General features: G+C 41.6%; 1 protein-coding gene across 2 annotated transcripts in view; it reads right to left on the bottom strand.

Moving 5' to 3' along the window:
* Window positions 1-838: 838 nt before the first annotated feature.
* Window positions 839-13,356, bottom strand: part of ARL8B (ARF like GTPase 8B) — a 65,396-nt gene continuing 52,878 nt past the window's right edge. Inside the window, exons 5-8 of one of the 2 annotated variants that reach the window (XR_016394753.1) lie at window positions 6,893-6,960; window positions 6,239-6,309; window positions 3,164-4,358; window positions 839-2,474 (exon numbers count right to left, since the gene is read on the bottom strand). Coding sequence is in view for 1 of the 2 variants with exons in the window: in XM_022572500.2 (XP_022428208.2) it covers window positions 4,309-4,358; window positions 6,239-6,309; window positions 6,893-6,960 (189 nt within the window). In the remaining variant the exon portion in view is untranslated. Of the gene's footprint in view, window positions 4,359-6,238; window positions 6,310-6,892; window positions 6,961-13,356 lie in introns of both variants that reach the window. The other variant, XM_022572500.2, reaches the window with a different exon arrangement.

Here is a 13,356-nt window from a genome sequence, read left to right as displayed (position 1 = left end):
CAAAGAATTCATTCTCTTAAATGCCGATCCAGCACTCCTGACAGAACCAAGTGAGCATTTTAAGCTGACAATTCTTTCCCCACCACAACCCTTTTATGAATGCAAGACCTGCAAGCCCCAGTAAAATGAGGCTAAGGTCCCCTCCCCCTCCCGATTCCTGCCAGGAAATGTGCATTACCTAAATCACCAGCTACCTTGGGATTTTAAAATAGAATTACCTCACAGAGAGAGCTTGTTAATGAGATGGAAGAATGAATGACTACTGCTGTTGCTCAGATTAAGGAACTTTCCACTGAGTCTGTCTAGCATGTCAATGACTTGCTTCAGTTTCCCTAAGAACATTCAAGAGGCGGCAATGACAAAAGTACCCACTTTTATTAATAGCTGAATTTTAAACAGAAATTGTGTGGAGGATATTTACTAATCAACAGGAAGCACCTGCCGTGGGTTGTACATTTGTAGAACTGCAAGCTGAAGGGAAGACAGGCAAGCCTAGTGTTTGCTTTAACTGTCTTCCTTTTCAAGTATCTTCACTGATATACATGCTGCTGAGGGTACAACCTTTAAACTTTCTAAGAAAATGAACATATTTCACGTACTGAACATGGTGGTTCCCCCAATGGCACATTTTTTAGAGAACAAAATTCAGCCAATTGGGTATTACAGATATGGTTCTGGCTACAGTAAATTAGCCGCTCCAGTTCTCAATCCGCCAACCCCTGAAGAGGTTGGAATTACCAAAGCAACAAGATTTCAGGGTAACTGGATCCTGCATGAATAGAATACACAAGGCAATTAGTTCCTCAGTCAGAAACAATAAACACAAAAGCAGACAGAGTCCAATACACCCAATTTACTTGACAGAATCGAAGGGACTAATTTTACTTTATTAAGATTTTTTTTTTTTGACGTGGAACTTTTTAATTTATGGCTCCGTTGGGTCTTCATTGCTGCGCGCAGGCTTTCTCTAGTTGCGGCGAGCGGGGGCTACTCTTCATTGTGGCGTGCGGGCTTCTCGTTACAGTGGCCTCTCCATTGCGGAGCACGGGCTCTAGGTGCGCGGGCCTCGGCAGTTGTGGCACGTGGGCTTCAGTAGTTGTGGCTCGCGGGCTCCAGAGCGCAGGCTCAGTGGTTGTGGCGCACGGGCTTAGTTGCTCCGCGACACGTGAGATTCCCGGACCAGGGCTCGAACCCGTGTCCCCTGCACTGGCAGGCGGATTCTTAACCACTGCGCTACCAGGGAAGCCCTGATGTGGACCATTTTTAAAGTCTTTATTGAATTTGTTACAACATTGCTTCTGTTTTATGTTTTGGTTTTTTGGCAGCGAGGCATATGGGACCTTAGCTCCCCGACCAGGGATCGAACCTCACCCCCTGCATTGGAAGGCGAAGTCTTAATCACTGGACCACCAGGAAAGTCCCCAAAGGAACTAATTTTAGAAGTCTCAATTTCTGAAAGCACATAAGACTCAGAAACAGGGTGAAGCAAGCTAAACGTATATCCTCTCCCCAGCCACGCCCTCAACACACTCCTCTTTCGAAAATCTCTTTATAGGAAGCTGTTGAGAAAACAATCAAGCTGATAGCTTGACTAAATGGCTCCACTGATTCAATAAAAGAATTTAAACCTGATACCCAAGTACTTCTATCCTAGAAGTGCAAGATCACACATCCAACTGACCAACACAATTTGGCTGCACAGAAGGACGGCGTGCATATGGAGGAAGAGCCGAGTTGAACTTCTCTGAGTAAAAATACATAAAATCGTTTCCCCAAGAGCTTTGATGGGATAAACGTTCACTTCTATAGTGCAAAAGATAACATACTATACAAAACAGGTCAAATGTTTTACTTTGAAAGTGTGCCTCTTTGGGAAAAACTACCAGGTTTGATACTTTAAATCTTTTCATTCTGGAACTGAAGTCAGCAAGTAGACATATCTTGTAATTTCAGTTTATTAATAGTTTTGTTATGATTTTTAAAACCAGATTACAAAATGTTTAACTAAGTCAATACTTATTTTTAAAAAGTCCTAAATTTGGTGTATTATGACAGTTTACAAGTAGTAGCATTTCCTCCACCCCACCCCTTGCCCCATCGCAAGGTCAATTCTGTGGATATTTAAAAGTTTGTTTCTATTTTAACTAGCTCACAGACCCAATTCTTTAAGAGCTGAGCTGATTTCTTTCTAGCACATGGTCTACAGACCCTGCTCATGGTAACCTTCTTTCCACCCCCTTCCAAAAAAGTCAGCACCTTCCAGCATGATGGACATTTTAAGTTAAAACCGTCAATACAACCCTCAAAATGCAAGTTTATTGAATAAAGCTAAGAAGAGCAGTAAACAGACAAAAAACGCATCCACCTAAATAAAAAAATTCACATATTTACAAAGTTCAGTAACTGTTAGGTTCCACATGCAGAGGTTAATGCACAGGAAAATGTTGGTAGTAGTGTCTGGATGTCTTGAAACCCTGGAAGCAATGAACAGACACACAAACACATTACGGTTTAGCTGTAGGTCAATTAATGAACCTACGCGGTCCCCACAGAGTCACACATTCTAGTTCTGATTCCTCCTTTTAGGCACAAGCAAATTGCCACATTCTTTGTAATGGTTCACAGTGACCATTAATGGTGTTGAAGTACAGTAGCAAGTTTAAATATCCCTTCATTTACAGAACCATCCATCCCATCAGGGAAGTATGCAACATGCTTCAAAGAATAAGAACAGAATTTTAAAAGCCAAGATTCTACTCATAAAAATGTGAATGGAGAAAAGCAAATAGTGTCTGTGCAACACGGTGCAGTATTTTGTACAGAATATCATTAAGGCCATGGCAGTCTATAAATTAAAACTGATATCATTAAAAGAACTTACTGTTGACTGCACTTTGAGTGCTCAACATGTTTGGAAATGCACTGTCTACATGAGTGCTGCTTAACAAAAGAAACAAAATCACACATAGTGTGAGGCAACACATAAGCAAGTGTACCATAGAGTTTTATCTACTACAGTGGGCTACGTAACAATTTACAAGTGCTCCAGTTTTAATATGTCCCTTTATGTGCATGGAGATCACTAAACTACAAAACATGTTCAGGTAAGTTTTATACATCTCTGTATCATAGAAGCAAACAACAGACAGCATCACTTCCTCACCTCTGTGTGATTATTCAACAACCTGCAGCCGTTGTGCATGATTACATCAGATAAAGCAGGCAGGTCTAGAGTTGTCACAATAAACAAGATGTCTAATGGCACCAGACAAAAGAGTGCCAAACCTTACATTGATAAGAGAGAAAAATAAGAATTTTAATTTGTTTATAAGTATCTATTGTGCTGAAAGTCAACTTTATGACTGAATATAAAAAGTCAAGAGTTAGAGTGCCATGCAGCAGCACTGGTTTAGTGACTGGAGAGAGAAAGAACAGACAGGTGTTTGAACAGTCTGACATTCTTAACACGTTTATTATATTGGCTGGAATGCTCTAAATTCATGAAAGCTTTTGAGAAAATCAATCCCCAACCCCTTAAAAAAGTGTGTTGAACCAGGAAAAAGAAAAGAAAAAATATAGAAGTAATTATCTGGACAGATACAAAACAGCATGCCTCAGTTCCTCCCGTACCCCCAACTGCTATCTGGAGAAGAACTCTCAGAAAGCAGAATGTGTTTAAAATTCATTGCCCAAGATCTGGCCAGTGTAAAGAAGGAACAACAACATAGATCTGGTGCCTCTATTCACTCTCTACAGACCATTTCTGAAATTCCTAAGGTGTAATTATACATTTCACATGCATTTGTGAGATGCGTAAACATTTTGTTTCTACCCCACATGAGTCAGGCTAAAGGTTTTCTAAATACTGTGTGTGGCACTAGAAACTTCATGCTGTTATCAAGTCAGTATCAGTATTAAGCTACTGGACTCTATAATGAAATATCATAGACAGACATTTACTGAAAACCAATATAAAAACCTGGCCCAGAAAGACCAGAACAGAAATATGCAATTTTTCTTGATTTAAGATGGTCAAAAGTGTGGTTTTTTTTAAAAAAGCTCTACACACTGTTTAAGACAAGTATGTATAAGAAGCCTTTTTGTGTGCTGACTTTATCATGACAACTCTAGCTGATTCTTTATGAAGGATTAAGGATACACATCTTCAGCAGTGCACATGAGAAATAAACTCTGAAAAAGGCAATTTCTTGGGTTTAGGAAGGACCATATTCTGGGAAGTACTTCAGAGGAACGGACAATAATTCTAGGATTGTAGCCAGGAAGGACTGGAAGACTTCAGGAGATGCTTCAGCTTCTTCTAGATTTTGAATGTTGAATAAGCCACTGAAGTGTGATATCTAAAGATGGAGGGGAAAAAAGTGAAGATGTTACGATACCAAAGTTAAGAAACTAAATATCAGAGAATATTTAAAACGCAGCTATTTCAAAGCATATCCTGGGCCTGCCCTCTACTTTTCTGCCTCTATACTACTATAGTTATACAGATATCTGTATCTATCCTACTAGTCTTCATTCCCTGACCTTCAAGAGGTTAATCTGGAAACACGAGAGACTGAAGAGTCTCCAATTTAAAAGCTAAATTGTGTACAGAACAGCTTGTGCCTTCCTTTATTCATTCAAAAGTTTACTGATTGCCTGTAAGATCAGGTATTGTGTGTGAAGCTCCAGGATGCAAAGAGAGGGGAAAACCACTCTCCGCCCTCGAGGAGCTTTCAGTATGCTGGAAAACATGCAGGTAGTCGTCTGGGTTTGGAGGACAGCCTCCGCAGAATTCCAGGCAAAAGAAAGAGCAAAACGCATAGCATAAGCAGAGGCATGAAACTATGTGGAGCTCTGGCTGGATTACAAGTGATAAGATGTGGCTGAAGCACAGGGATGGGTAAGCGGGGGTGCCACTCATTGCTACGGCTAGAGCAGGGGTTCTCAAGCTCACCCTTTTCACATCTGGGGCTGGATAACTCTTTGCTGTGCATAGTACAATATTCTGCAACATCTATAACCTTGACCACAAGATGCCATTATCACCACCCCCCATCCTCAGCTGTGACAAGTAATGGCTCCAGATTATCTCCAAATGTCCCCTGTGGAGCTCAGCTGTTTTCAGTTGAGAACCACAGGCCTAGAGGGAGCCAGATAACCTTGTGTGCCATTCTAAGATGCTCAGAAGTTTGGATTTTATTCTCAAGTCAACAGGAAGTCATTGGAGAATGTTAAGCAGGGAAACCATACTGTTTATTGTAAACTGTTAAGTTTATTGTAGTAAGTTCAACAATGGCAACCGAGGAGGGCAACTTGGAAGGCTGCCATTATAGAGACTATCACAACAGGAACAGGAAAGGGCCGAAGGCCTGAAGCAAATCAAGTGCTGTAGGAATGGAGAGAAATAAAATGAGGAGCATGTTCAAAATATAGAACCTAACAGGACTGAGCAAATGCAGGGGGTGAGAAAGAATCTTCTGGCCTGAGTAAGTGTGTGTGTCATGGAGCTGCTGACTAACAGTAGCTAAAGGAAGAACAGGCTTGAGGAAAAAAGACTAAGAATTCGGCAGTAGGCACACCAAGTTTGAGATGGAGAAGGTAGCACATGGAGATGTCCAGCAGGTAGTTTCATCTGTACAGATCTGAGGAAGAGATGGAGACTGGCAAGACAGCATCGTAGAGGTGGCAACTGAAGCTACAGTGGCCGAGAATAGCCAGGACAGGCACTTAGACTGATAGGACAAGGCAGCTAAGCAGGACTGGTACTTTGCTATGGCAGTCCTAGGAAATTAATACAGACATTAAGTAGATAAAGGGTATTCTGGGCTTATCCTTTAGAGAGCTAACATACTGCAGTAATATATTTTGATTTTGACACATGCAAAATCATAATAATGCCTATAGACCAATTTTTGTAAAGTCTTATTTAAAAAACATCATCCTGTTATAATGCACAGCTGGACACTAGCTCTGCAAAAATTAATACAATAAATTGATATCACATAATGCTTAACTTCGTGTCTCTTTTGCATTTACTTCTTTAAATAGCGTGGAGCAGATTCAGGATATTATATTTGTTGTCAAAAGGTATAATGTATACTCTTTTTCCTGAGGCAAAAGCAATAGTACTTTATAAGGGAAATCACTTAAACAGAAATGGAGATAATAAACAGTAAAAAGCATGAGACATCCCTCCTAATGATACCCACTTCTTCCACAAACACCAGTCATTTCTTACCTATATTATCCTTTTCTTTGCAAGAAATTGAATAGCAGCAAATTTCTCTATCCTGAATAGCAGACAGATTCCTATAAAAAGCAGAATTAAGAAAATAAGTCTGTGCTTAAAACAACTGTCATCTTTTCACTCACTGTTCAATTTTGCCTGTTTTTTGAATTACTATACAGAAGAAATTATTTTACTGATACTAAAATTTTACGGGGACTTCCCAGGTGGCGCAGGGATTAAGAATCCACCTGCCAATGCAGGGGACAAGGGTTCAAGCCCTGTTCTGGGAAGATCCCACATGCCACGGAGCAACTAAGCCCGTGTACCACAACTACTGAACCCATGTGCCACAACTACTGAAGCCCGCAAGCCTAGAGCCCGTGCTCCACAACAAGAGAAGCCACTGCAATGAGAAGCCTGTGCACCACAACAAAGAACCAATGCAGCCAAAAATTAATTCATTCATTCATTAAAAAAACAATGTTTAAGGGGGAAAAAAAAATTCACGGGTTCACTTTTCTAGTATGTCAAGTTTATGTACTCCAAAACGTGACTATGATCATTACTGAATAATACAGCAATGCTAAACAAAGCAGTGAGCAAAACAGTATAATTTAGAACCAAATTATTTTTAAAAAACCATCATTCATTCTTAAGACATACATTTTTTCAATTAGCTGTTTCTCATCCAAGGCATTAGGAAGATCTCTCTTGTTTCCAAGTACTAGCACCTTTAAAAAGAAAAGATACTGAGTAAATTTTACGTAAGAAAATGTCACAGAAGCATACCATATGCATATCTGTAGACATTAAAATCAGGATGTTACGTCATGCCATAATTAAAGTATATTTATGTGACTGGTGGCCTATCTCATTCATTTAATCATTCAAATTAGAATTTACTCTAACTCCTACCATGCACATGTCCTTAATTCAATATGTGGCTGCCAACTTCTATTTGAAATATTCTAAGTCTACGGTATACATTCTGCTATTTCTTAATAAATCTTTACCAAGAAGTGAATATGATCTTAACAACCAAGGGTGGAGGAATGAGTTTAAACTATTTTTATCTGTTAGTCATTAATCTAACAGTAAACATGTAAATAAGCCTTTAAAATTCTACACCCATCCTATAAAATATAATGTATAAATATTCTAAGATAATGGATAAGCCTGGGGATCAGAATAAATGCAGTAGCCATAAACTCTGAGAATAAATATCACCATCTGATTGGTAGACGTGCTTTGAAAAACAAGGAAAGCGGAGAGGGGCGTCCCAGTCATCACTCTATCTTTCCCAGGTACATCCTTTCTGCCTTACGAAAAGCAAAACCTATGAGTACATATAACTCAAATGAGTATTTGATAACATCCTTACTGAGTCAACGTTCTCTAAGAAACTGTATCTTTGACCAATCCTAAGAAAGTACACGCCATGTCTACCTTGTCATCTTGTTAAACACTTATCAAACCTATTTCTTTCACTTAATACATGCCCCTACCCCGACCCCTAACTCCAAACACGGTGACTGATTCTATTTCTAGGCCCTAGACGCTTAGTTCTCACGAAGGAGAAAGAGCCAAGGACGGAGACAGACAGCCAGGGTCACCAGGAGCTCCCCGGGGAATGCTAAATCACAGGGGTCAGAGAGCCAAAAGCCAAATCTCAACACCTTCGGTCAGCCCGTCCTCCCCTCCCCAACTCTTACCCCTCTCTACACTCTTATTTAAGTCACCCCACGTTCTCAACCTGGACCTGTGTGAGTTTTAAAAACTGCATCATGGTCATTTGTGATCAGTTGTCAGTTTTGGGGTTGCCTGACATCTTAGCCCTCTTCCTACATTTAAGAAATCTTCCACCTTATGAACCTGCCTCCCAATAAAGCTTCTTGCTTCTGTAGACAATTTCTTTTCCAGCCTTCCTTTCTGCTAGAGAATGGACACATAATCTAGGATCAACCAGAACTATGAATGCAGAGTCAGTACTGCAAGAAAGTGGGGATAGAGAATCCATTCTGCTAGGGAACAGGCATCAACTAAATGACCTTCCAATCGGAGCAACTGTGTCTGGTGTTCAGAAATGGCGTGAAGTCACCGGACTTACTCGATGGTGTAAGTCTGGATGTGGTCCTAGCAGCTGCTGAGCCTCCCTTGTTCCAGCCTATTTTCTGAAGACGGTTATGGGCAGCCTTATCCCAGACTCAGTGAGCTACCCAATATCCTTTCAGTAAATTCCTTTCTACTTAAATCAGCTTTCTATTGCTTGCAACTAAGAACTCTTACGGTGACCAAGATAAGACTGATTCTTTTACTCATGGTATGTAGAACTAGTTGTTAACATAGAAGAAGAATAGACTTTGAAGTCAGAAAGACATGGAGTCAAAACCTAGCTGTGCCAAAATGCTAATGACCATGTGATCTTGAGTGAGTAACAGCTATTACAAAGGAGGGATCACACCATCGACCTCAATACCTTGTGAGGATTAACTGAGACAACATACCTCGAGGATCTGACACTCGTGAACTGGTCATAAGGGTAAAGCCTAGTCCTTTTCAGCATCCCTTAGCTCAACAAATGGCACCACCTTCCATCTAACTAAAAGAGCCAGGAACTAGGAATTATTCTTTATATCTTCCCATGTAAAACATTACCAAGTCTGGTGGCCACTCTTCCTAAAGATCCTTCCAGTCTATTTCCTTCTCACAACCTTGTCTACGACCACCCTAATCCATGGTACTCTATTTTGCCAAGACAACTTCAATAGCTTCCTAAAACTGTCCTCCTTATAGTCACGCTTCAATCCATTCTTAAAGTGACATCAGAATGATTTAGATGATAAATCTCATCATTTAAAAACATCCAGGGACGGCTTCCCTGGTGGCACAGTGGTTGAGAATCCGCCTGCCGATGCAGGGGATGTGGGTTCATGCCCCGGTCCAGGAAGATCCCACATGCCGCAGAGCTGCTGGGCCCGTGAGCCATGGCCGCTGAGCCCGCGAGTCCAGAGCCTGTGCTCCGCAACGGGAGAGGCCACAACAGCGAGAGGCCCGCGTACCGCAAACAACAACAACAACAACAACAACAAAACACCCAGGGAGCTTCAAGATGGCGGAAGAGTCACACGCAGAGATCACCTTCCTCCCCATAGATACATCAGAAATACATCTACACGTGGAACTGCTCCTACAGAACACCGACTGAACGCTGGGAGAAGACCTCAGACCTCCCAAAAGGCAAGAAACTCCCCACGTACCTGGGTAGGACAAAAGAAAAAAGAATAAACAGAGACAAAGAACCGGGATGAACCTGCACCAGTGGGAGGGAGCTGTGAAGGAGGAAAGGTTTCCACACACTAGGAAGCCCCCTTCGTGGGCAGAGACTGCGGGTGGCAGAGGGGGGGAGCTTCAGAGCCATGGAGGAGAGCGCAGGAACAGGGGTGTGGAGGGCAAAGCGGAGAGATTCCCAACAGAGGATCGGTACCGACTGGCACTCACCAGCCCGAAAGGCTTGTCTGCTCACCCGCCGGGGCGGGCGGGTCTGGGAGCTGAGGCTCAGGGTCGGAGCACAGGGAGAGGACTGGGGTTGGCTGCGTAAACACAGCCTGAAGGGGGTTAGTGCACCACGGCTAGCCGGGAGGGAGTCCGGGAAAAAGTCTGGACCTGCCTAAGAGGCAAGAGACCATTGTTTCCTGGTGCGCGAGGAGAGGGGATTCAGAGCACCACCTAAATGAGCTCCAGAGACGGGTGCAAGCCGCGGCTAAAAGTGCGGACCCCAGAGACGGGCACCAGACGCTAAGGCTGCTGCTGCCGCCACCAAGAAGCCTGTGTGCGAGCACAGGTCACTATCCACACCTCACCTCACGGGAGCCTGTGCAGCCCGCCACTGCCAGGGTCCCGGGATCCAGGGACAACTTCCCCGGGAGAACGCACGGCGCGCCTCAGGCTGGTGCAACGTCACGCCGGTCTCTGCCGTTGCAGGCTCGCCCCGCATCCGTACCCCTCCCTCCCACCGGCCTGAGTGAGCCAGAGTCCCTGAATCAGCTGCTCCTTTTACCCCATCCTGTCTGAGAGAAGAACAGACGCCCTCAGGCGACCTACACACAGAGGCAGGGCCAAATCCAAAACTGACCTCTCAGAGCTGTGCGAACAAAGAAGAGAAAGGGAAATCTCTCCCAGCAGCCTCAGGAGCAGCGGATTAAATCTCCACAAACAACTTGATGTACCCTGCATCTGTGGAATGCCTGAACAGACAACGAATCAGCCCAAATTGAGGAGGTGGACTTTGGGAGCAATGCTATATATATATTGTTTCTCTTTATCTCTTTTTCTGAGTGTGTATGTATATGCAACTGTGTGTGACTTTGTCTGTATAGCTTTGCTTTTATCATTTGTCCTACGGTTCTGTCTGTCCATTTTTTTTTACTTAAAACATTTTTTTCTTAATAATTATTTTTTATTTTAATGGCTATTTTATTTTATCTTCTTGTTTCTTTCTTTCTTTTTTTTCTCCCTTTTCTTCTGAGCTGTGTGGATGAAAGGCTCTTGGTTCTCCAGCCAGTTGTCAGGGCTGTGCCACTGAGGTGGGAGAGCCAAGTTCAGGACACTGGTCCACAAGAGACCTCCCAGCTCCACACAATATCAAATGGTGAATATCTCCCAGAGATCTCCATCTCAACACCAAGACGCAGCTTCCCTCAACAACCAGCAAGCTACAGTGCTGGACACCCTATGCCAAACAACTAGCAAGACAGGAACACAACCCCACCCATTAGCAGAGAGGCTGCCTAAAATCATAATAAGGCCACAGATACCCCAAAACACACCACCAGACGTGGACCTGCCCACCAGAAAAACAACATCCTCATCCACCAGAACACAGGCACTAGTCCCCTCCACCAGGAAGCCTACACAACCCACTGAACCAACTTTAGCCACTGGGGACAGACACCAAAAACAACGGGAACTACGAACATGCAGCCTGCAAAAAGGAGACCCCAAACACAGTAAGATAAGCAAAATGAGAAGACAGAGAAACACACAGCAGATGTAGGAGCCAGGCAAAAACCCACCAGACCTAACAAATGAGGAAATAGGCAGTCTACCCGAGAAAGAATTCAAAATAATGATAGTAAAGATGATCCAAAATCTTGGAAATAGAATGAAGAAAATACAAGAAATGTTTAACAAGGACCTAGAAGAACTAAAGATGAAACAAGCAGCGATGAACAACACAATAAATGAAATTAAAAATTCTCTGGAAGGGATCAATAGCAGAATAACTGAGGCAGAAGAACGGATAAGTGACCTGGAAGATAAAATAGTGGAAATAACTACTGCAGAGCAAAATAAAGAAAAAAGAATGAAAAGAATTGAGGACAGTCTCAGACACAACTGGGACAACATTAAACACACCAACATTCGAATTATAGGGGTGCCAGAAGAAGAAGAGAAAAAGAAAGGGACTGAGAAAATATTTGAAAAGATTATAGTTGAAAACTTCCCTAATACGGGAAAGGAAATAGTTAATCAAGTCCAGGAAGCACAGAGAGTCCCAGACATAATAAATCCAAGGAGAAACATGCCAAGACACATATTATTCAAACTATCAAAAATTAAATACAAAGGACAAATATTAAAAGCAGCAAGGGAAAAAATACAAGTAACACATAAGGGAATCCCCATAAGGTTAACATAAGCTGATCTTTCAGCAGAAACTCTGTAAGCCAGAAGGGAGTGGCAGGACATATTTACAGTGATGAAAGAGAAAAATCTACAAACAAGATTACTCTACCCAGCAAGGATCTCATTCAGATTTGACAGAGAAATTAAAGGTTTACAGACAAGCAAAAGCTAAGAGAATTCAGCACCACCAAACCAGCTTTACAACAAATGTTAAAGAAACTTCTCTAGGCAGGAAAAAAAAGACAAGGAAAAGACATACAATAATAAAGCCAAAACACTTAAGAAAATGGTAACAGGAACATACATATTGATAATTACCTTAAATGTAAATGGTTAAATGCTCCAACCAAAAGACATAGACTGGCTGAATGCATACAAAAACAAGACCCGCATATATACTGTCTACAAGAGACCCACTTCAGACCTAGGGACACATACAGACTGAAAGTGAGGGGATGGAAAAAGATATTCCATGCAAATGGAAATCAAAAGAAAGCTGGAGTAGCAATTCTCATATCAGACAAAATACACTTTAAAATAAAGACTATTAGAAGAGACAAAGAAGGATACTACATAATGATCAAGGGATCGATCCAAGAAGAAGATATAACAATTGTAAATATTTCTGCACCCAACATAGGAGCACCTCAATACATAAGGCAAATACTAACAGCCATAAAAGGGGAAGTCGACAGTAACACATTCATAGTAGGGGACTTTAACACCCCACTTTCATCAATGGACAGATCATCCAAAATGAAAATAAATAAGGAAACACAAGCTTTAAATGATATATTAAACAAGATGGACTTAATTGATATTTACAGGACATTCCATCCAAAAACAACAGAATACACATTCTTCTCAACTGCTCATGGAATATTCTCCAGGATAGATCACATCTTGGGTCACAAATCAAGCCTTGGTAAATTTAAGAAAACTGAAATCATATCAAGTATCTTTTCCGACCACAACGCTATGAGACTAGATATCAATTACAGGGGAAAATCTGTAAGAAATAAAAACATATGGAGGCTAAACAACACACTACTTCATAACCAAGAGATCACTGAAGAAATCAAAGAGGAAATCAAAAAATACCTAGAAACAAATGACAATGAAAACACGAGGACCCCAAACCTATGGAATGCAGCAAAAGCAGTTCTAAGAGGGAAGTTTATAGCTATACAAGCCTACCTTAAGAAACAAACAACATCTCAAATAAACAACCTAACCTTACACCTAAAGCAATTAGAGAAAGAAGAACAAATAAACCCCAAAGTTAGCAGAAGGAAAGAAATCATAAAAATCAGATCAGAAATAAATGAAAAAGAAATGAAGGAAATGATAGCAAAGATCAATAAAACTAAAAGCTGGTTCTTTGAGAAGATAAACAAAATTGATAAACCATTAGCCAGACTTATCAAGAAAAAAAGGGAGAA

The sequence above is a fragment of the Delphinapterus leucas genome, chromosome 10, assembly GCF_059928025.1.
Source record: "Delphinapterus leucas isolate spDelLeu-1000000601 "Yukka" chromosome 10, BTC_Dleu_Yukka2, whole genome shotgun sequence".
NCBI lineage: Eukaryota > Metazoa > Chordata > Mammalia > Artiodactyla > Monodontidae > Delphinapterus > Delphinapterus leucas.
Note: the sequence above shows the minus strand (reverse complement) of the source record. Positions and strands in the feature narration are given on the sequence as shown.